General features: G+C 33.5%; 3 protein-coding genes across 4 annotated transcripts; 2 read left to right on the top strand and 1 right to left on the bottom strand.

The window, feature by feature from the left end:
- Nucleotides 1-2163: 2163 nt before the first annotated feature.
- LOC132277148 (uncharacterized) lies at nt 2164-5796 on the top strand. Of its 2 annotated transcripts, none has more exons than XM_059778898.1 (2): nt 2164-3091; nt 4771-5796. In XM_059778898.1, the coding sequence occupies exons 1-2, from the start codon at nt 2493-2495 to the stop codon at nt 5429-5431; spliced, it is 1260 nt and encodes a 419-aa protein (XP_059634881.1). In that variant the 5' UTR covers nt 2164-2492; the 3' UTR covers nt 5432-5796. The 2 variants fall into 2 exon arrangements, with proteins under 2 accessions (XP_059634881.1, XP_059634882.1); XM_059778899.1 differs by having other exon boundaries at nt 2166-3091; nt 4774-5796.
- A 1934-nt stretch (nt 5797-7730) lies between these two features.
- On the top strand, nt 7731-10034 carry LOC132277147 (acid phosphatase 1-like). The gene is made up of 3 exons (XM_059778897.1): nt 7731-8322; nt 9280-9489; nt 9690-10034. The coding sequence occupies exons 1-3, from the start codon at nt 7880-7882 to the stop codon at nt 9865-9867; spliced, it is 831 nt and encodes a 276-aa protein (XP_059634880.1). The 5' UTR covers nt 7731-7879; the 3' UTR covers nt 9868-10034.
- A 511-nt stretch (nt 10035-10545) lies between these two features.
- LOC132277146 (leucine-rich repeat extensin-like protein 6) lies at nt 10546-12096 on the bottom strand. The gene has a single exon (XM_059778896.1). It carries the CDS (start codon nt 11953-11955, stop codon nt 10699-10701), a length of 1257 nt encoding a protein of 418 aa, XP_059634879.1. The 5' UTR covers nt 11956-12096; the 3' UTR covers nt 10546-10698.
- Nucleotides 12097-25675: the final 13579 nt, after the last annotated feature.

The raw sequence follows: 25675 nt of genomic DNA, 5'->3' as shown, positions 1-25675 counted from the left end.
AGTGTGCAGAAATGGAATGAGTATTTTATTCTATTCATTCCCTTATTCGATATGATATTTAAAATGAAAATGACCATTCTCTTGAAAATTCATCTCACATTCATTAATTCTTGGCCACCGCTGGTGCTTTTGCCACTACCACGACCTTTTGCCATTGCCATCACCTTCCACCACAAGCACCGCCGGCCCTTCCGCCACCACCACTTCCTAGCTTCCACCACAACGTCGCCTTTCACCAATTCTACTTATGTCACCTTTCACCACCATCACTTAGAATTGTGATAATCATTTCATTCGTACATCTTTTTATATTTGTAAACAAACAAGAGAATAAGAACTAACTATTTTATTTTGTTAACAAATACTTTGTAAGAGAATAACAATGACCATTTTATTTTATTCTTATTTTCATTTCATTCATGCATACAAACTATGGCTATAGTTTGTGAGAATGTATTGAAATAATATCTATGGTCTTACATAAAAAAAGATTTCTTGGCTAAAATTCATATATTTTTCATATAAAGGCCATTCAACAAGTATTATTACATGTTCCCGAGTAAATACATAAACAAAAACTGAATATATATATATATATATTTTCTTGATTAGCCGGACTATACAGTTTTGCACCACCTACAAATTTCTCCGGTGAGTGACAGAAGCCTTGTTATGGGCTCCTCTCAAATATAGTAAAACTGAGTTTTCAAATTAAAAGTGATTCTAACATGTCAAATCTCACTCCGATGGTTTGTCATTTTATTTGATTACACAACCTTCAAAAGAAAAGTGACCCATATCTTAATGGGACCACAAAACATTGGATCTTGATCATATCAACGGACAATTGCATCGCCAACACTATTGCTTTGCTTGTACCCATCTATACCATCAATCTTCACTACTACATAGAATAAGCCTATCACTTGTTATCCAACTCTAAACTACGAGAATCTCCCTAAAATAAAAAAAATAAAAATAAAAATAAAAATTGGGGGAAAATTGTCATATTTTGACTAATTGTGGACGATATGTATTTTTGATATCAATGAAACAACCATCGTGATGTGGTTCAGACCCACACAACAATTGAAGATGGAATGCCCGCTTGATTTATATCTTATGTCATGCTTCGCACATATAATATTATTTATTGATCATTAATCTAAAAGTCTTTTTAGTGAAGGATTATATTGATTATATGATGCAATGATATTAAATTAAAGTAGGATGGATGATACACTCAACAAAAGTTAGTGCCAGAAATTGGATAGCGAAAAATAATTCTCATTCAATTGAAACGGGACCCACTGACCTTGCGTTTAAGAATCATCATTATTCAAAATTAAATTCACAAACATGGAAATGTAAATTGCAATTTAATCACAACCATGGTCCATCTTAGATGGAACACTAATGAATTTCACATGCTCCGAATGCATCCACTTTAATTGAAATAAACATCTGTGTGATCAATAGTGTAATTTACACTCTTCTGATCTATTATTTATTTTTGTAGTTTGTTTGGTGGAAAAAAAAAAATTAAACGGTTAAGAGGGAAGAAAATGATGGATGAAATATTCATTGAAAATTTATTGTGTCATTCACTCTTCTTTTTATTTGGTTAAATAAAAAAGAATAGAAGCTGATATTTATTAATTTATTAAGATTAGTTTTATAATTTAATTTTGAAAAAAAAAATGATTCAAAATTTGTGAACGTTCCAAAATACAGCTTAGACCTATAACAAACAAGTGTACAAAATAAAAAACATAAACACAACGCCGTCAATAAACAGCCGTCCAAAGACTGCGATCAGACTCGTCATTAAGAATGACACATCAGAATTTTTGTGATTGATATACGGAACTGGAATTAAGCCAAAGACAATCCAATTCCACTCCAACAACAGCTGGGTATACAAGTGACATATATACCTATAAATATATGACAACGTGGTGACAGCCATCACCAGCTGTCCTGGACCCAAGTGGGTCCCATTAGATCGCGTCCTCAGATAGACTCACCTAGCATCCCCTCCTAACTTCTCGCCAAATAATCGTCACTTTCCATTCTCATAATGGATGCATGTACATTACTCTTATATGTAATACTATGGTAGAGAGGATAAATAAATATACGAATTTCCATGTATTTTCTCGTGGCGAGTCTACCGCGAAAAGGGCAATTTCCATATTGGCAAACAGAGAGGGAAACTAGTGAGAGAAAGTAGAGAGAGACGAGAAGTGAAGCGTTAAAAATAGCTTTCAGCCGACATTCATTCATTCAGTCAGTCCATGGAATATAGATGTTTCCAAAACCCTTTTAATTTAACCTAACCTATTGCTTCTTCGACGAGTACTCTTTCTAATTGGCTACCATTTTCATGTGTTTCTCCGACGTCTGTTACAACACTATAGTCTAGAGTGAGAAAAAAAGAATATAGATATAGAGAGAGAGAGAGAGAGACAGAGAAAAGAAGAAGAACTGCGATGGATCCGTGTCCATTCGTTCGGCTAATAATTGATTCGTTGGCTCTAAAGCTACCACTGGCAACTAGACGGGCCGGTTCAGGTGTATACCCTTCCACGACGCCGTGTTATTGTAAACTTCGGATCAAAAGTTTTCCTTCCCAAACCGCCCTTATCCCTCTCTGCTCCGGCGCCGCCGGTGACTCTTCTCCGCCGGACTCCGCCACCTCCTCGGCGGGCTTCCACATCGACTCAGCCACCCTTCGCCGCCTCTCCGGGAAGTCCATTGCCTTACGCGTGTCTGTATACACGGGCCGCATGGGTCGTACGTGCGGGGTCACCTCTGGGAAGCTACTGGGCCGAGTCAACATCAGCATTAACCTCGAAGGAGCCGAGTCGAGAGCCTCTGTGTTTCAAAACGGTTGGATGAAGCTTGGGAATGAACCGGCCAAACCTGCGGCTCGTTTGCACTTGACGGTTCGGGCTGAACCGGACCCCCGGTTTGTTTTCCAGTTCGGAGGCGAACCGGAGTGCAGTCCTGTGGTTTTCCAGATTCAGGAGAACATCCGGCAGCCTGTTTTCAGCTGCAAGTTCAGCGCCGATCGCAACGCCAGATCACGGTAAGTTAATTTTAATGATTTCCTTGCTTTCCGGCGCTTTTTAGTGATTTGTCCTCTCTAGGGCTAACATGCACTAGTCTCTCTCTAGGTTGTTAATTCATGGGGCCCAGTGCATTGGTGTGGTTTCCGCTAAAGTACGCATATGGGTTGTCAATTTCTTTAGCTGGTCACACTATTTTCACATGTCAAGTTGGCCACCAGCTATTTAACCTTTGATCTGTTTCAATTCCTTTCCTTATAGCAGCTGCGCTTTTGGTTTGTTTCTTGGAGGACACTCCACAATCATAGTCATTAATTAGAGGAAAAAAGGTAGTCCCTCCATGAGGGTCACTGTTATTGTCCAATAGAGCAAATTCAGGAGGGTGCTTTCATGAATTTTTGTTCGCATTGGAACTCGAATTTCTATCTTCTTTCTTACTACTTAAGCTAGATGCCCTTTGATATTTTACTAATTCATTTTTGTAATTTAAATACAAATATTAAAATTACTATAATTTTGAGACTTTTACGTAATTTAATATAAATTTCAAGTCCTCGTTCTTTTTGAACATTTCTTTAAAAATGTTTACAATATCAATTAGCTACAAAAAATTCTTTGGGAAACATTGAAGTCACATGTAAAACATTAGAATGATAGTAATTTATTTTTTATTTTTCTTATTTTTCCGCAAGTCATTTTCCAAATATACATTTGGGACTCATTGAAATATATATTCCATATATGCTAGTAATTTGTAAAACTTTCTGTAATTTTTATTGTGACATATATGTATGCTAAATATAAAATGCTTATGATCTCTTTGACATACATGATTGTATAATTGTCTATCATGAAATATATTTTAATAATTCTTAAATTATTTTACCAGATTCAACTTGGCAAAATAGTACTTTCATTGTTTCATGCATAAAATTTTTACATGAAAAGTATAGATAGTTATGGTGTAAAACATAGAAACAAATTGAGCAGCATTCTACACATTTTGACCCTTTAATATATCATTACTCATGGAAAGTTCATGAAGTTTTTAGATATTGTTTCTCTGTTATCCTGCATTTTTGGTTGCTAATATGGGATTCTTAACAATTTTTCCTAATACTCAGCATTGATAAAACTGAATTTTCCTATGAATTTCTGACATGCATAATTTTAAGTTATTAACTATTAACTGGTCTTATATTTATTTATAACTCAACTCCTATAATTAATTTTTGTCCTGTTACCATGTGATCTATTTTGGTTCTTCCAAGGAAAAAAACAAAAGGAGTTGGAATCTCAACTTCAATATCCTTGGATACATATACAATATCACTCATGACGTACCTTCTCTTTCTGTTTTAACAAATGGTTTTGTAGCAAACAAGTTTTATCATATATATATATATATAAGATGTGAAATCTTATTTTAGTGATGAATTGAAGATTTCCAATCATGCATATATACCACGTTTGGTCAAAGAGACAATATCAAACCCCCAAACTGTCATTCACAACCACCATTGATTCCCCTCCATGTGCACGTACATATTTGATTGCAAATTAATTTATACTTTGCATTTATGTGTTGATGTTCTTGTTTGACCTTTTGGTGCTTTGATTTATTAGTTAAATTATTTTTATTTAGTTAATGGTGTTGTTGATGTGATTTTGGTGTTTGGAAATTGGTTTTGTGTAAAAGCAGTTGTCTCCCATCAGATTTTACAAGCATAAACAACAGAGGATGGATGAGAACATTGTATTGCGAGAGAGAAAAGGCGGGAAGGGAGAGAAAGGGGTGGATGGTGATGATCTATGATCTCTCAGGCTCGTCTGTAGCAGCTGCCTCCATGATCACTCCATTTGTACCCTCCCCAGGCTCAGACCGCGTATCTCGCTCAAACCCTGGTGCATGGCTCATCCTCCGTCCTCATGGTGTCTGTGTGAGTAGCTGGAAGCCCTGGGGTCGTCTTGAGGCATGGCGTGAGAGGGGATCAATTGATGGTTTGGGTTACAAATTCGAGATCATTACAGACGATGGACTGAGTAGTGGAATTCCCATTGCTGAGGGCACCATGAGCATGAAGAAGGGTGGACAATTCTGCATTGATAGTACTTCAAGGGATTCTGCCTTGAGTTCACTGTGTCCAATTAAAGGATTTGTGATGGCATCAACCGTGGAGGGTGAAGGAAAGGTCAGCAAGCCTGTGGTTCAAGTAGGGTTGCAGCATGTCACTTGCATGGCGGATGCTGCCCTCTTTGTCGCCCTTTCAGCCGCCATTGATCTTAGTATGGATGCTTGTCGTCTTTTCACCCATAAACTTGGGAAGGAGTTTTCCCATAGCCAACAACTGTCCTCTTAAAACACATTATTAACACTTTCTCTTCGTATGCGATGATACCCAAGTAAAAACCACTTCAGGTTTGAGCATGCATGTTTTTTTTTCCCAATTACTTCACCCTTATTTTAATTTTTGTCCAAATTTCTTAAAGAATATATTAGATGCTTTATATCCCATAAGAGAGAGAGAGTGACCTACGCTTTGGTTTCTGAAGCCGATCTTGTTTGACTTGTATTCTTTTGCCCGATTGGATTCCTTAGTTAGTTTGGGCTATGTCAAGGAGTACATGATCGGGGATTTATTTTTTTATTTTTTATTTTGCTCCAAGTTACAGATTGAAACTGTACATAGAATGAAAAAAAAAAAAAATTTGTTTGTTGTATGTATCTTATTGCATGATCACTTTTTGCCTATTATTTCCTGATTTTTTGCTTTGAAATATTACTAAGATTATGTTTGATAGGTATGAAATTAAAATTTTAAAATTAAAAAAAACAGTAATTTATAAAATTAAATTAAAATTTTCTTTAATTTTAAGAGTGCAATAATACAGCCTAAACAAAGTTTGAATTCTTATAATTGCATGTTCTTTTATTCTGACTGGCAAGTACAATTAACTAGGTTGCCACATGTTATTCAGCTGTTGAATTTGGTCTTTCTGGGGCGGAATGTAAGGTTGTCCAAAAAAAAAATGCCAGGGAATTTGCCAAGGGACAAATAATTATGAACCTCGAAAATCGAAATAACTACTTATGAAGCAGCTTTACGACATGATCATAGTAACCACTTCAATTTGTGAATAATATTTTCATTTTGCGCTGGCAGGATGTTCATCCTCTCATTGACGTGGCTCAATGAAATTAAAACAAGTGTCTAAAAATAAATATAAAATCAATTTAGACATTATCCATCTATTTTCGGGTATAACCCATTTGTATATATATATTTTTTATTTTTTTCTTGTTTCTCTTCCGTCTTCACTTCCGGCCATTTGGAGTTTCGAATCCGATAGAGAAGTGGATTTGGCGTCAGTGATTGGATTGGGATTGAGATTGAGGGGGCGACGAAGACAACGGCAGTGGGACAGAAGGATGAGGAGGAATAATAGGAAGATGTTGAGATTGAGAGGGAGTTGGGATGGTGTTTTTCTAAGGTTTCGAAGGATTTGGGTTCCGTAATTTTTTTTGATCAAAGGGTTATGTAATTTAGGGCATTGAAAAGGCTTGGAAGTGTTGGGTGTGAAGAAGAGATGTTGGGTTTCGATTATTTGTTACAGTGGATTAGCATATAAATTTCGTGGGGAGGAATAGGACTGGTGCTGCTGCCTCTGCCGTCGGTGGTGGTGATGTTACCGCCCTTCGGTGGTGGTGTTACTGCTGCAGCTGATTGTGGAAAGGTCGATCAAGGAGGTTGGAGTTTCAATGTCGGCGAGGCCAGAGTGATGTTGTCGGCCACGGTAGTCCAAACGTCAGTGGTGGGGAGGAGGAAGAAGGTGCAGACGGCGGACCAGAGGAGAAGGAAAAAAAAAAAAAAAAAAACAGATGGGTTATATCCGAAAATAAATGGGCAATATCCGATTTAATTTTATATTTATTTTTAGACACTTATTATAATTTTATTGAGCCACCTCATTGGAGAGATGAAGATCACCTTTCCTGCACTGCACTGGATGGAAGTGTTATTCATAATTTATTATATAGACTCATGTTAAATGTGGAAGTGTTATTCATAATTTATTATATAGGCTCATGTTAAATGTTGTTACTCCCTGTATGTGTTTACCGAATTTGATGCTAAGTGAAAGGGGAAGGATTTTGAGGAACAAAACAGATTGTATTTCATACTTATTACAAGAAAATAATACTCTGTAATTCTTTCATTAATAACAAAACTTCATTATTATCATTTGGGCAATTAACTTCGTCATTATTTTAGTACTCATGGTCATGGGACGTGATTTTGGCATTCCACGTATTGAAATTAAAATTTTAAAGAAGTGCCATGCAGAAACCTTTCTTTAGAATGCTAATATTATTTCTCGATTATAATGTCTAGACACATAGTGAATTTGTTTAGAACAAAATCTTCCTAGATCTAATTAAATATTTTGGCAGTAACATCGCATCTATTATTACGGACATATTAACTTCAGCATGTTAAAATAAAACAAATATTTATAATTATAACGTAGGACCACACGCCTTTGAATTAGAATGATTGATACCAAAACTAAGGAAATTTTTTTTTTTTTTTATATTATTTGTTTGTAGTATATAATTTGCAGAGTCATCCTCCATTAATTTTATTAATTTGTTTATGGACGCTTAATTTGAGAGGGTAACAAGTTTCTTAGCCCAATGGCATCTCGAGCCTGCGCCACAAAGGACATAAATAGGCGTCAAATCGAAACTTCTCTCCTGGTTGCGCGTCTCATCTTCTCAGGCCAGAATACCGGAAAAGCTCCATCTTATGCGGATGGGAACTTTTGGTTTTCCGGCGATGGACTCCGATCGGTACGCCGTCGTATTGTTGATATTAAGCCTCGCCACCAGATCTCTTTCTCAATCCGTCATCCAAATCAGGCCGGAAAATCAAAACTTGGTCGCCTCCGATTCGATATCCGGAGGCCCGAGGATTCGGAGAGACGATAGTTTGTATTGCGAAAGCTGGAGATTCTCCGTCGAGACTAATGATGCCGGGCTATGGAGTCAGATTCCGGCGAGGTGTCTCGGATACGTGCAGGAGTATATGACCGGCGAACGGTACCTGTCTGATTCTGAGATCGTCGCCGACAACTCGTTGGTGTTCGCAAATACAGTGGAGATCGCCGGTAACGGCAAGGACGCTTGGGTATTCGACATTGATGAGACGTTGCTGTCCAATGTGCCGTACTACGTGGTCCACGGGTTTGGGTAAGTCGGACGATTTCTAACCGTTAGATATGTTGAATAAAAGTTTAGGTCGCTGTTGCGAACCCTTTATAATTTATGTCGTGTACAATCACTATGGAATAGGACCATACAATCATAAACTGGCCACAAGTTCACCAAAATCTTTTGTCACTATAAAGTATAAACACTTTTTTTTGTACCATCATCAAGGTTGTAGTCAGATCCTCTGCAGTGCACTGGTCCATGGCCAAACTTAACACAATTAAATTTATTTTCAAGAACAATTAAATCTACCCACTTCCAGCATGCATTTATTTAATTGTTTAAGTGGGGCTTATAATTAAAATAAAAGTTATATAAAATCAAGAACTATAGGCTTAGAAGTCTTTTTAAGTCTACTAAAGGTCATATTAGTGAGAGTTATAGGAAATTGTTACATATGTTTGAGGCCTATATATTCATATGGTCCAGCCAATTTGATAAGTGAATCAAAATTGGATACTATAAATGGATTAAAATATTTTCAAGTATTCCTCCATCTACTTCTTTTCTAAATTTTCAAGTTGTGTGAGTATTTAGGTGACTTATTTTTAACAAAGCGTATAAGAGCTTAGTTGTATCTATGTCGATGTCATCCCCACCTTATTCTCATAAGCCCTCTTCTAACAGTGGCTCCCCTTTTGCTTTAGGAGAAGTAAAACCCAGCTTCCTCTTCTTCTTCATCCTCACTGTTGATCCCCATGTTGGACCAAAACGACCCTCCAGCACAATTGGCATAAGCCAATGTGCCACAACTAAATGATTTTGTAGCACTACAATGAGTTTTATATGACGGATATTGGCATCATGTCTTATTCGTTGGGTTGTATATTTATCTGATGGAACTACCTACTTTCTAGTTAGATATGATGGTTTCAGTTTTTGGTATCACGCTTTGAATTTAAGTTGTTAAGTAAGAAAATATGTTTTTGGACATAGGTCGGAGACATTTGATGAAGACTCTTTCAATGATTGGGTGTATTTGGCTGAGGCCCCTGCCTTACCAGCAAGTTTGAGGTTGTACAGGGAGCTCGAACAGCTGGGAGTTAAGATATTTCTGTTAACCGGAAGGGATGAGCATCAAAGAAATGCCACACAGAAAAATCTTGTTTATGCTGGTTACAGCAATTGGGAGAAACTTATTTTGAGGTATCTAAGCAAATTTGGGATTCTGTTTACTTCCTTTTACTTTGATTATTGAATTCTTGTGGCCATTGGATTATTGTAAATTCAATTATATAAAATAAAAAAAATAAAAAAATAAAAAGATGAAGAAAGAAGCCATTTCATCAAAACATTGGTTCAACATCATTTAGTTACTAATGGTTGATTTTTATTGGATCAAAAAGGGGGCCTTCAGATACAGGCAAACCAGCCAGCATCTACAAATCTGAGAAGAGAAAGGAGTTAGAAGATGAAGGTTTTATGATTCACGGGAGCTCAGGGGATCAATGGAGTGACTTGTTGGGCTTTGCAGTAGCCACACGGTCTTTTAAACTCCCGAATCCAATGTATTACATTGCCTAATAATTTTATGTATTTTGTAATTTAAAGGAGGAATTCAAAATTTGGCAATTGTATCTCCTGATAATGTTGTAAATTATTGCTTACATTTAATATGAGCAGCCTCTCTGTATCTAACCATTTTTCTTTTGAACAATTTTCTTGGCTTATTCATGTTATGTTTACTTTTAGAGGTTTTCTACTGTTTTGCTCACACATAAACGACACAGAATGGACAGAAAGATGTCTTGTAATCTCAAGATGATCTTAAGGCTATTGTGATGTTGGGCTAGAAATGTTCTTGTATTAGGATGTGACAATGCCAACACACCATTCCACTTTTTTTATTTTTTTATTTTTTTGTCAAGATTTACTTAGTCACATGCCTTGATAGCATTGTCTGCATATCAGCACATGAATCATTTCCAGTTTTGGGAAACTTGTCTGTGACTGATGAACAAGGCGGCATAATGGTGGCTCTAAAGGATCTCATTCGCAACAGTGGCTTAATTTCTTTATTGGGGAATGGGCTAAGTTGTCACTGTTCACATGTGACAATTTTTATTAGCAGGCAAGGTTCATAAAGATAAAGTTATTGCTGCACCAAAGAGGTCATTAAAAATTTAAAGCAGGCTGACTAATAAATCAATCTCTATTACTACTCTCTGCACATGTCTTATCCATACAACACACTCAGAGATATATAATAATTAATAAATGTACTCATTTCATGAAGAAATAAATTTGGAAGCTATGAATAATAATATCTGAGTTAATGAGACACAGCCATCACCAACCTGTTTTACAACATTGGTTACTACTGTACTGTTTCTCTCTCTTGTTTCTCTTTCTCTCTCAAGGAGATGATGATGGACTAGGACTAGTCTTTTGGTTTGAGACCAATCCCCCACAAACAAGAGGCTTTGTTGCAGGAATTCTAAGACAATTCAAGCTACCTCCAGGGATGACAGAACACTCTGGTTGAGGCCTCTGCATGTTTCCACCGGGAATGCAATTCAAAGAGAAATCAAAACCCACATTCCTAAAGTAGAGCTTGCTACATTCTTGGCTGAAGCCAGAAAAGAAATTGTAAGAAACTGTCAAGTTCACAAGGCTTCTAAGCGAACAAACCAAGTCCGGCAACACACCCGATAGCTTGTTGTGTGCGAAATTGAGAACTTGAATGTCACCCAAACAAGAGATTGAGTCTGGCAAATGACCCATCAGTGAATTGAAGCTCACATCAAACACTTGCAAATCTTGCCACAACCCAACTCCCTCTGGAATGCAACCTGTCAGCTGGTTATTGAGGAACAGAATCTCCTTCAGTCTTGGACCCATGTACCCAAAACTAAATGGGATTTCACCATTTAATTGGTTGTTGGCTAGATTGATGACAGAAGCTGGGGAATTCCCTAAATTTGGAGGAATTTCACCATCAAACTGATTATTATTGATAAGGATTGCATCTAATTTCTTGTCAAACAGATCTTCAGGAATGGGTCCTGTGAATTTGTTGAATCTGAGGTCCAAATAAATAAGGTTAGGGATAAAAAGAGTTGTAGTTGGAAATGGACCAGAGAACTGGTTGTTACTGAGGTCTAACTCGGTGAGAGAAGAGAGGTCTTTCAAAGTGTCAGGCACACTGCCTGTGAATCTATTGCTGTTGAGGTGAAGGAGAGACATATCTGTGAGGAGAGAGAGTTCTTTCACAAGAATGCCTTGAAGATTGGCATGGTTGAGATCTATGCCTGCAACAACTGTCCCTGTTGGGTACTCAACCACATCAGTTTGATCAGAATCTAGAGAATCTGCACAAAACACACCCTTGTAAGCACACACATTTGAGCCAACCCAAGTGTTCAAAATCCCCAATGGGTCATCTGTGATTGCAGATTTCCATGCCTGGAGAGCAGTGTAAGCCTTGTTCAGCTTTGAAACTGAAGACCCCCCAGATGGGGGTTGCCCATTGATCCCTCCACCAATCCACACACCACCACCACCACCACCACCAGTGCCAATATTAACACCAACACCACCACCCACACTGATGTCAGCTTCAGCTGCAATTATTTGGAAAATGAGAAAAGCCAGTAGACAGATTTTCTCCATTTTTGAGGTTAGGAATCAAGATTCCTATTTGATCACTTTTTCTTGTAAGGATGTCCAAATAAGGTTTGCAGCATTGAAAGAGAGAAAGAAGATGGTGTGGGGTTAATTGGTTTTCAATGTGCTCTGCTCTACTCTACCCTATTCTGTTTATATATATTTACTTTATTGATTTATTTATTTTGTAGATATATTTTTGGGCTTCGCTTTACCTTTATTAGTGTAATACAGCCTTTTTGGTACGGATATTGACTTTTCACCGATTTTTGTGTTCAAGGTGGAAACTGTTGATTAATTGAGACTCAACTCAAAAGATTTGATAAAAAAACATATATTACCATTGAATTAAAAGTGTGTGTATGATTACACTGCATATGACAAAATATTACTGTTTAGTGTTTGCTTCCAAGAATGAGGAGACCAAAAGCACAAGATTGGGTGAACCAGGCATTATTAATTCCAGTGTTGAAACTGTTTATCATGTGGTTAACTTGTCTTTAACTAACCCAATTAAGCAAATCAAATTTGTGTTTGGTATGGAATTTTATCTCCATATGAATGATTGCGAAAGGGTTTTGAGTGCCTTTTAACATTATTGATTGCAACTGGTTAGAGTGGCATGCAATGTGAATGATAAGAACTTAAAGGTTGAGGTAATGATTTGAATGAAGCAGGCGCATGTAATTATCAACCTTTTCTTTCTATTGGATGGCAGCTAAGCTTCCATGGCCATCCCCCAACCCAAATTTACCATTAAAAGAACAACTCATTAGAAAGGGTTTCTTATGTCCCCTTTCAACTACCACACTATATACCACACTGTATGTGGAAGTCCTGCCATACCACACTTATATGTGGAAGTCCTGCCAAGAAGTAATTTAATGCTGGCCACAAGTAAATCATTAATGACTGTTTCAGGCCATGCTCGTTGAGAGAGGGGAGTGTGTGAGATTCATCACTGTACATCATTTTATCTCCTAGTCTATTTTGCAATGCCGTTGATTATAGATTTTTCTAAAGAATTATTATTCCGTGTCGATTTTGTCAACACAACGTGCTAAAAGATATGACAATAAAGTCATAATATTAACATTATTTTACACAAAGTATGCTTTGTAAAATACTTTAGAATTTAATCTACTGATAGACCAATAAGTGATGCATTAATGCTTTGTTTTTATAGCGAATCACATAAATGTTAATGCAATATGTTGTAATGTACTTACTAACTATATATATAAATATATATATATTTTACATGTACATATTGTAATGTGCAAACAGTTGGACAGGATTGGATTGCAGTTGTTGTTGTATTCGCTTCCAAAGTAATGGCGATTCTTACTTCTGGTAGGCCAAGTGTCCTTTTGTTGTAATTGGGCCAAAATTTATAGGGACTGTGTACATGTGAGTGGTGTCTTACTATTAGGTGGAGGTGCCACCTCTGGGTTTCATTCATGAATTGTATGTGGGCACCATCTTCAAGTTTCATCCATTAAGTTTGATGTGTGGAGTAGATTATGTCCTAAATGTGGGTAGGCCTTAATATTGTCTCCACTTCATTAACATGACAGTATACACCACCCCTACTGTATTGTAAGTAAGTGCTATACATCACCATTTAATCTTTAAACCTGGGAATTGGGTCATGCCAAATTCAGGGTGGAATTAAATTAGCTAGCCCAAGTTGAATCCATGTGTAGTGTATATAAAAGACCCAATGACCCATTAATCATTCCATCTTTAAGCTTAATTCACTTCGCGCCAAATGCACAAGAACCAACCCATCATTCATGCCATTCAATTCCGATGAATTAAGTGCAGATCAGATCATCGTCACATCTACCAGTCTTCCTCTTCTTACCATTTATATACACACTTGTGCAGGTATGTGTATACTGTATATGGCATTGTATTATGTATAGCAAACCAACGGTCCAGTCTCCTGATATTGTCATTCCTTGCTAAAGTTGGAACATAGGAAGCAGATGGCTATTCTTTCAACTAGGGGGTGAGAAAATAGGTCATGATTCACTAATTCGTTCATATTTGCTCGCTTTAAAATGGATATGGGTGAATCATTTTAAAATATGGGTCAAAATGAGTGACCCATATTTAACTCATTTTTATAGAGAGTTAAACGGGTTAAATATGGGTCACCCATTTTGACCCATGTCTCACCCATTATATAAAAAAACAGGCATGAGATTTTTTTATTTTTACATTTTATACGCCTAAAATTATACTTTTTTGTATTTATACCCATAAAAATTTGAAATTGCCCCATTGAAATTATGAAAAAAAACCTCTCTATATAAATTTGCCCCCCTAAATGAATTCCTAGATCTGTCCCTGATAAGAAACCTAGTTTCGCACTCTCTATTTAACTTAAATTCACCTCTTTTTCCTTTCTAAAATTCTCTTACATGATCCCAAATTCTCGCTCTCTCAAATTCTCTCCCTAAGATTATCTCTGCAGCATCCTCTTTCTCTTTCTAAAATTATTTGGAGTATTATAGAATTGCTCTGCTACATCCACATATACAATGTATTCGCCTGGATTATATTTGCCCTGTTTTCTTACCTAAGGGATTCTATTGGAAGGCATGTTAGAGTTGTAAGATTATTTATTTAATTGTGGCCCACATGATTTGGACATGTGACATATTACTTGGTGGGTAAGTAAATAGATATCAATTAATATTATTTATTTTTGGTCAACTTATAATTACCTTTTTGGTAATTACTTATTGGAGAAGTGTTTTCCTTTCTTATTCCTTACTTTGATGGAAAGTAAAATTATGTTGCTATAAGGAAAACTGATCCTCCCTCTACCTTTATAAAAGTGCATATATTCCATCAATTATGTACAATTAATGATACAATACGTAAAAGTTTTATGTGTGCAAAAGGTCAAGAGAGAGAAACCAGTTTCCACCTTTACCTGTTGATTAGAATTGCAGATTAGTTCGTGATTAAATGATCTAAAAGTTGGATTTAATCTCAACAAGGTTTGATATCATGAATCGAGGTATTTATATCTAACTATTTATTTATGCATTATAGATATGTGAAAATCATGAAGTTCTAAGACTATAGAATTCATGTTTATTTGTGATGAATGGTTTAATACGAATAATTATAGTTTACATGTGGTATCAAAGTTAACGGTTTAGGAACTCATTATTTTTCATTAAAGTTGCATAAATAATATGTATAAATTTAAAATTAAATGATTGTATAATCCACCCTTTTAGAATCGTATGTTTAGATCAGTCCGTGTGGTTTTTGGGTTTGGGTACCTCAATTTCCGAGCTAAAATTGAATTATGAAAGTTGATTACTGATACATAGTTTACATATGTGTAATAGTACAAACGTATGCATAATGTGTGTAAGACAAACAACTTCAATGCTTTAGGTTGCTGATTTTCGTGCATGACTAATAAAGAACATTGAATTATAATAATAATAATAATAATAATAATAGCATTTGTCCTGCTATTGTTTTATAGAAACAGTCAGTTGTGAAAGGATTACAAAGACTCATTATTATTATTATTTAAAAATTAATAAATACATAAAGTTTGTGTATTTATTTATTTTATTAAAGAGGTTTAAATTATTGTTATAAGTATTTGTCCAATGATTTGAAGATTCTGATTTTAATTTAAAATAAATTAAAATTAAAGTTATTGAATACATAAAATATATTTATTGATTTATTTATTTTAAGAATTTGAATTTCTAGAATAATTTGTGAGTTTAGAAATTTAATCTAATAAATTAGATATGCAAATAACTTGTTGTTTCGTACCCAAACATACATACATATTGTAAAATCAATTTTAAATTGAATCAATTATGATCTTTAAGTCCGAAAATAAAATAATATATTTTATTATGTATATAAAATAAGAAGATATTTTCTATGAAATTTCGGACTATTAAGTTTTTGAGATCGAAGTTGCTTAAACTTTAATCGACAATTATGAGTATGTGTGTATAATGTTAAATGAGTAAATTAATAATTAATTAATTACTAATTAATTTAATATTCATATTATGTGTGGGTTAGTAGCTACCAAAGTGGCCTAACCATAATGGTCGATGAATATTAATTTTAGTAGTAAATATAACTTAATGATGAATTAATTATTGTCTAATTTAATATTCATATTATGTGAAGATTGGTAGCTACTAAAGTGGCCCAATCATAATGATTGATGAATATTAATTTTTGTAATAGACATAATTAATCATAAATTAGTTACTATCTAATTTAATATTCATATTATGTAAAGGTTGGTAGCTACCAAAGTGGCCTAACCATAATAGTTGATGAATATTAATTTTAGTAGTAAACATAATTGCAATATTTCATGAATTATGATGCTAATAATTTTTTGTGATATTCATGAATATTGATTTTATTTAATTATGAGAAATAATTCCTCAAAGGGAATTGATTTTCAAGTAATTAAATAAAAATTAAAGGGTCGTATGTATTTTTTTTTAATTAGGTAAATATAGGATATCCAAAGGTAACTTATTTGTTTAATTAAATAATACATCACCAATAAAGGTATACATATAAATACATATAAGCGTCATTATTAGTATCTTATAGTTGCCACCTAAATGGGTACTATAGTTATACATTGTATTTATATTTTTAAGTTATACATACGTGTTGTTAATTCAAAGCATTATTATTGTTAAGATTTTATCCTATTATATTTGTTTTATTACATCCCTTAATGTGCTTGCTACATCTGTTCTGATTCTCAATATGACTAACTTCTCATAATGAAATGAGTAAGTTGAGTTCAAAATTTAGATGTGTTAAATCTTAATTTAACATTTTAAATTGAGAAACTTACTGTTATTACTGATAAAAACAGCGAGGAAGAAAAGATTCTTCATAAAGTTTGGGAGAGATCGAACAGATTAAGTATTATGGTTATGCGAATAATTGTTCCTCATAGTGATAGTGCTAAGGAATATTTGATTATAAGAATGTTTTCGTGTTGTAGATAAATATCTAAAACGAAAATTATTAATTGATATAACTACTATGGATTTTTTGTTGGTACTCGTACCATGTATGATCGTATTTTTAGATGACTAATGTTGCTGCAAAATTGAGAACCTTATAGATGATTGTGAATGGGAATTTTCTTATTCAATTTATTCTCAATTTCTTGTCTATTCAGTATGGGTCATTTCGAATTAACACTATTAAGACAAGTGGAAAGTGATTTAATTGACCATTACGTTAATTTATGAGGAAACAAATCTTAAGTAGTAAGGTAATCATTATGTTCATCTGATGACTCAAGAAGTGAGAAAGAAATTTGGGAATAAGTCAAAAAAGGCAATAAGTGAGCAACACCCAAAATTAAAAGATTTAGGTCAATCTACTAAAAGAAAGTAATGTAATAATGAAAAAGTATCATTAATGTATTGAACACTTTTAGAAAGATTACATGACATATAAAGAATGATTCGAAAAAGAAAAGTACGCTCTTGGCTTTTGTATATTGCGAATTACTTGTTGAAATTCTTTTTAATACATGATAGGTTGACTTAAGTACTAATATTTATGTTTTTAATAGATGCAAGAATTTTTTATGGCCTAAATCACAAATTCAAATAAGAATTTCTTATTTATGATAATTGGGAAAAAGTTTTGTTGAAACCATTGTGACACTATGTTTAATGTTAGACAATGGATTTTATTTAAATTATTTTAAAAATTTTATGTTTATTCAATTTCCCATAATTTGATTTTATTTCGGAAACTTTATGTTAATGGTTTTTCATTTAAATTTAGTAATGATATTTATTTAAGAAATTATAATTTATGAGTTATGGTATTATTGTTGATGATTTCTGTAAATTCAAATTTGATGGTTTATTTATTAAAATCATTTTGATCTTGTATCATAATGTTATAATTAAGCGTAACTCAATTAATAGAAAATTTATCTTTGGCATAAAAGACTAAGTTAATATCTAGTGAAAGGTTAGAAAAATTAGTAAAGGATGTGATTCTTCTGAATCTAAATTTTACTGATTTTGATGTGTGTGTAGATTGTATTAAGGGTAGATAAACTAAACGCACAAAGAAATGAGCCACAATAAGTACATAGCTTCTTGAAATTATTTGTAGACCTTCTGATGTTCCATCTTTTGGAGGAGAAAAGTATTTTATCGCCTTTACAGTTGATTTTTCACGTTATGGATATATCTATTTGTTGTATGAAAAATCTCAAGCAGTGGGTACTCTTAAAGTATACATAAATGAGGTTGAAAAACAACTAGATAGAAAGTGAAAATCATAAGGTCATATAGAGGTGGTGAATATTATGTAAAGTATGATGAAACAGGTTAATACTCCAACCGTTTGTTAAACTCCTTGAAATGTATGCCATTTGTGTTCAATACACTTTGCTATACATGCCACAACAGAAACGTGTAGCTGTAAGGCGTAATCGTATTTTTATGGAATTGATTAGGAGTATGTTAAATAATTCCTCGTTACCCATAATGTTGTGGATATTAAGTAATCTAAAGGGTACAAGTTTTACTATCCGAAACATAGTACGATAATTATTGAAACCGGTAATGTCAGATTCATTAAGAATGGTGAAATCAGTGGGAGTGATAAAAATAAGAATTTGATCATTTCAGAAGTTAGGGTACAAATATCTTTGCCCATAACTTATAAGGAAATAATTGTTCCTTCAGTTGTTAAACCGTATAACAACGAAGAACAATTAAATGATCAACAACTCTATAATGAGATTGTCACCAATGAATAGATTGTAGAAGAATCATAAGGAATAACATTAAGACGATCTCAAAGAGAAAGGAGATCTGCTATTCCGAATGACTATGTGATATATCTGCAAGAATCTGATTTTGATATATAGTGAGATATATACAGATCCGGTTACATATTTATAAGCCATTAACAGTAATGATTTTACTAAATGGATCAATGTCATGAATGAAGAGATTATAAAGAAACCTTCTCTCTAGTATTTAAGAAGGAATCTTTTAAAATATCATGACATTAGTAGCTTATTATGATTTAGAGTTACATCAAATAGATGTGAATACAATTTTTATGAATAGAAGTTTATAAGAGGAAGTCCATATGGAATAGCTTGAAGACTTCATATTAAAGGGTAAAAAATTCATGGTCCGTAAACTTAAGATATCAATATATAGATTTAAACAAACTTCCTAACAATGGTATATTAAGTTTAATGATATCATTATTTCTTTTGGTTTTAAGAAAAATACTGTTAATCAGTTTATATACTAGAAGGTTAGTGGGAGTAAGTTTATATTTCTGATTCTATATATTGATGATATTTTATTTGTTACTAGTGATCTTAGTTTATTATATGAAATTAAAAGTTATCTCTAAGAACTTTGAAATGAAATATATGGATGGGACATCCTATGTGATAAGAATAGAAATATTTCATTATAGATCACATTGATTTATTTTTAGAATTGTCTCATAAAGCATATACTAAAAGAGTTCTAGAAGATTTGGTTGGATGAACAATATTATGAAAAAGTACAAAGTAATTTATGATTACTTTGTCTATTATGAAATTTTAATTTGTAACATGCTTTGAGGTTATAATTTATGGTTGCAGAATTTATTTCAGGACTTGGAGTTATGGGTACTGTTTTCAGATTGCTGAAAATTTATGATGCAATTGTTGATCTTCTTGTATGAAAAATGATAGGTATTCTAAAGTTGAAATACTTTATCATTAAAGAAAATATTTAGAAACAACGAATGTCTATTGAAATTATAAGCACACAACTTATGATTGCAATCCATTAATGAATGGACTACTATCCAAGACATTTATGGAACATGTTGAAAGAATAGGTCTTAAATGTAGTAAAGGATGATTATTTTTTAATTGTGAATTGCTTAAATATTGCTTATATATATTTGACATTTTGCGCTGATTAAATGTATTTCTGATATTTCCTATTAATTAATGTACATGTACGTATTGTTTTAATAAGTGGTAATAGGAATAGTTTTGGAAAAGACATTATTGTTAGATCATTATTGATACTTCTCATTTATAGACTATGTTGAATAGATTACTAGTGTTGTGGTACATAGAAGGGACTGTGTCATTTAAGGATATATAACCGCCATGACTCGCATTGATAATTTATTTACCATGGTATTTATGATGACCAATTTAATGAGTTAATCTGATTTATGGTGCACATTAATGACTATTTTACTAAACCACTACAGAAATTATCATATGTGCCAAGTGGGAGAATGTAAGATTATTTATTTAATTGTGGCCCACATAATTTGGACATGTGACATATTACTTGGTGGGTAAGTAAATAGATATCAATTAATATTATTTATTTTTGGTCAACTTATAATTACCTTTTTGGTAATTACTTATTGGAGAAGTGTTTTTCTTTCTTATTCCTTACTTTGATGGAAAGTAGAATTATGTTACTATAAGGAAAACTGGTCCTCTCTCTGCCTTTATAAAAGTGCATATACTCCATCAATTATGTACAATTAATGATACAACACGTAAAAGTTTTATATGTGCAAAAGGTCAAGAGAGATAAACCAGTTTCCACCTTTGCCTGTTGATCAGAGTTGCAGATTAGTTCGTGGTTAAAGGATCTAGAAGTTGGATTTAATCTCAACAAGGTTTGATATCATGAATCGAGGTATTTATATCTAACTATTTATTTATGCATTATAGATATGTGAAAATCATGAAGTTCAAAGACTATGGGATTCATGTTTATTTGTGATGAATGGTTTAACACGAATAATTATAGTTTACAAGAGTTGCATCAATTTTCTTTTTTGGTTTGTCTACTACAAAAACAAAAAAGCATTTGTTTTGAAGGAATCATTTTATCTCTCAGCCTAATGGGTTTACAAAGGGAAGTTCCAAGCAGTGGATTGTTCAACCCAAATTCTAATAGAGGATAGTGTTAATCTACTAAAGTATCTCCTAAATCATTGACTCCTAGTGTATGTAATTCTACTACTCGAAATAAACCTATGTTTACATCTGTATTTCAAAGGAAGACCTCATTTATTCATTTAATTATTTATTCTATAAAAAACTTGACAGATAATTTCATACTATTATAATTATTTATTCTATAAAAAGCGTAACAGATGATTCAAACAATTATCTATACATATTTTTACAAGCTTTTATCTATCTAAAATAAAGAACTATAATAATGAGATTATCTAAAATAATACTCCATCCATCCCAATTTAAGTGTCGCTTATAAGGAGGAGTTATTTTTATGCATTGTCTCCCTGGAAAGTTACTTACTTGCTATTTTAAGTTTTGAATATTCAAGTTTGAAATTTTAAACTCAAATGACATATATAGAAAGATGTGAAATATATTCTTTGAAAAAAGAGAATGGACACTTATTTTGGAACAGACAAAAATGAAAAATATGACACTTATTTTGTGTGATACCCCTCGGATCCGAGACACGGGTTGATCAGGCCCAGGCCCAATCTCGAGGGAATATCAAACAATTAATATTTAATCGAACACAGATGACAAAATGAATTTAATAAATAAAGTTTAAGCTGAAAGAAACTAAAAGTAAAATCCTTTATAATTAAATACTTAGAATCTGATAATCCAAAACTCCATCAGTTTAACAACTCGGGAATCCATCTCTAGTGGACCCCTAATAAAAATCCCAAATCTGAATAAAAGTAAAAACTGAAAATAAAATCCAAATCTAATATTTAGAAAGAAGCCCTACGTCGTCGGTAGAATGGAAGATCGTCTCTGCTCAGAACGAACAAGCTCTAGACTGGAAATGCCCGATACCTGAAAAATGATGAGTGGGTCAGGCCCACATGCAAGTTCTATACCACTACTACCCAAGCAGAGACCCGATACGCATGTACATCATAACCAATCCAACAATAGTTAATAGTCCGTAGATAAATATATATATATAATCACACTACAGGACTCTCACTGGATTACAGGCCCGTCTCAACCTGACTAGTAGGCACCATGCGAAAACGCACCCAAAGGTGGGCATGACTACCTAGTCCTAGCAGGGTACACATCCAACCATCATAGCCAGCTATGCATTCCAATGCATATACGCTCCCTAACCAACGACTCTAAGACTCAGGCTCATATCGTGGCATCATAAAAATATATTTAAATTCCATTCCAAACCAGAAGTGTCACTCAACTATTTAGTGATCTGACACAAATACAGGTAGGACTTAACTTTTATAGTTAATCCAGAGTAGGTAGGACTTAGCATTTTTGAGCTAATCCCCCTAGTATAACACCGTCCCATACCAATGCATACAAACCATCCATCCAGTATTGATAATACATATATGATAGCATAACATATCAATATCAACATATCCAATCATAAGCATAACAAGCATGTTTAATTAGCATGTTTGTTCAATACATCCAGTACCTAATTCTCTGACAAATTTTTAAATGCAGAGAAGAAATATAACCATCCTGTAACTCACAATAAGCATAATAATAATAATAATAGTATAAACATGCTTATTTGTAATTACTCCACAACATCCCACAAGTTGACATAAACAAATTCTTGGTAACATCAACTAGATTCATATTAAGTATTAACAAAATTAATATTAGTTAATAGGCTTAATCCCATACCACTGATATATGATTTACATATCAAACTCCTAATTCAATTGCTAATTTAAAATTAATCAACTTGAATCATCTACAAAATTTCAACCATGTAAACTTCCTTAAAAGTATCTTGCTGACACTTATAAATAAATAATAATCATTCCGTAATCTAATAAACTTAAATTAAATTACAGGAACATGATTTAACGGTATTACCATTCCCAGATAAATTGCAACTCATAGGGTTATGCACTTAAAATCCTCTGCCTCCAAAAACAGTTCACAAGTTCACCTGAAACTATAGCGGTTTAAATCTACCGATTTCTTTGTAATTTATTATGTATCATCACACCCACAGGATTTCCAATAGGACGTAGATGCTACTGAAACATCCCTGCATAGCTCCTAATAGCATCTGAAAACACCAAATTCTGAAACCCGTAGCCAAAACCATCACTGAAAAGGCGAAAAACTAAAACTTGTTGAAGGAGCCGGCTCCACACAAAGTGGAGCCGCCTCCATTCTATGATAGAGCCGGCTCCATCATGATGGAGCCGCCTCTAACTTCCTAAAGAGCCGGCTCCATCCTTAGATTGAGCTTGCTCAATCTTTTAATGGAGCCTGCTCTATTCCTCCTTCCCCTATGCGTCTTCTTCTCCAGTTCCGGCGGTGTCCAACTTCTGTATTCCTCCAACTAAGTTCATTACTGATTAAAACCAAGTCTTAGGGAGTTCCAAAGTTAATTAAATTCATAACTTATTAACTAAATCATATGGAACTAGAATTACACAAAACAACTTATAAGTGGATTAAAATCCATACAAGAACACATACTGTTTCAGGTATCTAGCCCTGCGTCCCAGATTAATTTTAAGATTTCCCACTATGTTTTAGAACTATTAAAATTCTTAATCCATCAATTGACATCATTAAAATCATGAATTAAGTAAAACAAAACAGTAAAACAAACAACACTATAAAACGAACAATTTAACAGTTCATAAACATAGGTTTATTAAACAATGCAAGCATGCGAACCAGATTTGTTTAAATCCTTATTTCATCCTGAGATTGTGTTAGGGATGCAAAGAACACAGGTCAAAGAGATAGAGCTAGTTATAAAACTTGCCTGTGAGACTCGGTTCAGAAATCTCAACGTCTTTCTTCTAAGTTTTCCCGGCGCCCCTTTGGTTTTCCTCCTCTCTGTTTCCTCTGTCTCCACAACGTGGTTAGGGTTCTAAACCCTTGACAGCCTTATACAGATATATTTATAGGTTTATAAGTTTACACAAAACCCTAAGTTAATTTAAACCCTAAACTAAATCTTTAGTCGGCCCACATGAAACCTAATTAATGCTTAATTATGTCGGCTACATACGTGACTTCAAAACCAAAACCCTTAATTAATCCTACTAACATAAAACTCTATTTATAGAAAATCCATTTATACTAAATTAAATCATTTAACAACTAATTCAATTTCAAGAAAAATAATTAATTCTATTTAAAGAAAACAATTACATCCAAAAATTAAATAAACAATTAAATAAAATAATCAAACAAAAACAAGTCATTTAAATAATTCATAATGAAATCAACAAATTCACAACTAAATCAATAAAACACAATTTAAAATAATTAAATAAATTCCAGAATTATCCTTATTAAATTAGGGGTATTACATTTTGGGACAGAGGTAATAACATTTATTTTCCCTAAAATGGGTTTGGCGAGTCATGACGGGTTTACCCGACCCATTTTGATCCAACCCATATTTAATCGGTTACAAACGGGTTAATTATGGATTACAACCCATATTAGACCCGACCCAACCCGCCCATTTGCCACCCCTACTTTCAACCCCAGTTGAATGATGGTGATGTGAAAGGGTTCTTGTCAGAGGTCCTCCCTGGTTGTGAATTGTCATCATCAAGCCCTCCATTACAGGAATATTGTTTATCTCTGCACAAATATTGGTATATTACTCTCTTACCATCGTACCTTCCAGAAGTCCTTGCATTATTATTACTTTCAATGAATATTGTCATGTATGATGAGAAATATATATTTTTCTCCTAATATAACCCAATTTTAAACCTATTGTATATATAACATTATTATTATTATTATTAGTTTGTTATTGTAAACACGAAAATTTGATGGTTTTTTTTTCTTTACAAGTTGACCTATCAAATATGGGTCTAATGTTTAATTAAGTTATTTAATTGGCCCAAATTTGGTCCCCTTAAATTATTTAATTAGCCCAACTCCAAATGATTAAATGAAAAGATAATTATTCCTAATAAAATATATTTGAAATAATTAATTTTATAGATAATTATCATAATATAGTCGGCTCGGCCCAATTATGATTTTGTTTTTATCAGAAAAGGACATGTGTCATCATCCTATTAATCCAAGAAGCTTATAAATACAGGCATGGAGGAAGGAGGAGAGGGTACACAAATTCAGAAAATCCGGGGTCCAGAAATTGAGAGACTCAGAAATTCTAGAAAAAATACAGACCTGAATGTGGAGAGCAACAAGCATATCAAATTGTGTCGTTCTTCATCAATATTCTACTGAGATCAACAACAAGCACATCCAAAGCCGTGCTGTTCTTCACAAAATTCAACAAATTCTCTCATCTCTAAAGATGAAAAACAACAAGCACATTCAAAGTCGTGTTGTTCTTCCTCAAATCAACAAAGAACAACAAAAACATCAAAATTGTGTCGTTCTTTCCCTGCCATTCAACAAATTTGAAGAATCACCAAACAATATTGTTCGAGATCAAGCTCCTTCAATCCTCGATCAGAAATCATCGACAATCTTCCTCAACTACAAATACTTGAAGAAAATTATCAAACAACCCGATTCAAAATCAATCTCCAACAACCCTTCAATCCAACCAACAAAAGAGGTTGAATCAAATGACAAGTTCTTTCTTTTGTAAAGAATACCTCAGAGGATTGTAGCCATTTTTTATAAATTAATAAAATTATATTT

Source organism: Cornus florida, unplaced genomic scaffold, assembly GCF_030987335.1.
Source record: "Cornus florida cultivar Cherokee Brave unplaced genomic scaffold, ASM3098733v1 CherokeeBrave_3.0.0_Hap2_Chr10, whole genome shotgun sequence".
Classification (NCBI taxonomy): domain Eukaryota; kingdom Viridiplantae; phylum Streptophyta; class Magnoliopsida; order Cornales; family Cornaceae; genus Cornus; species Cornus florida.
This window is presented reverse-complemented; position numbering and strand designations above follow the sequence as displayed.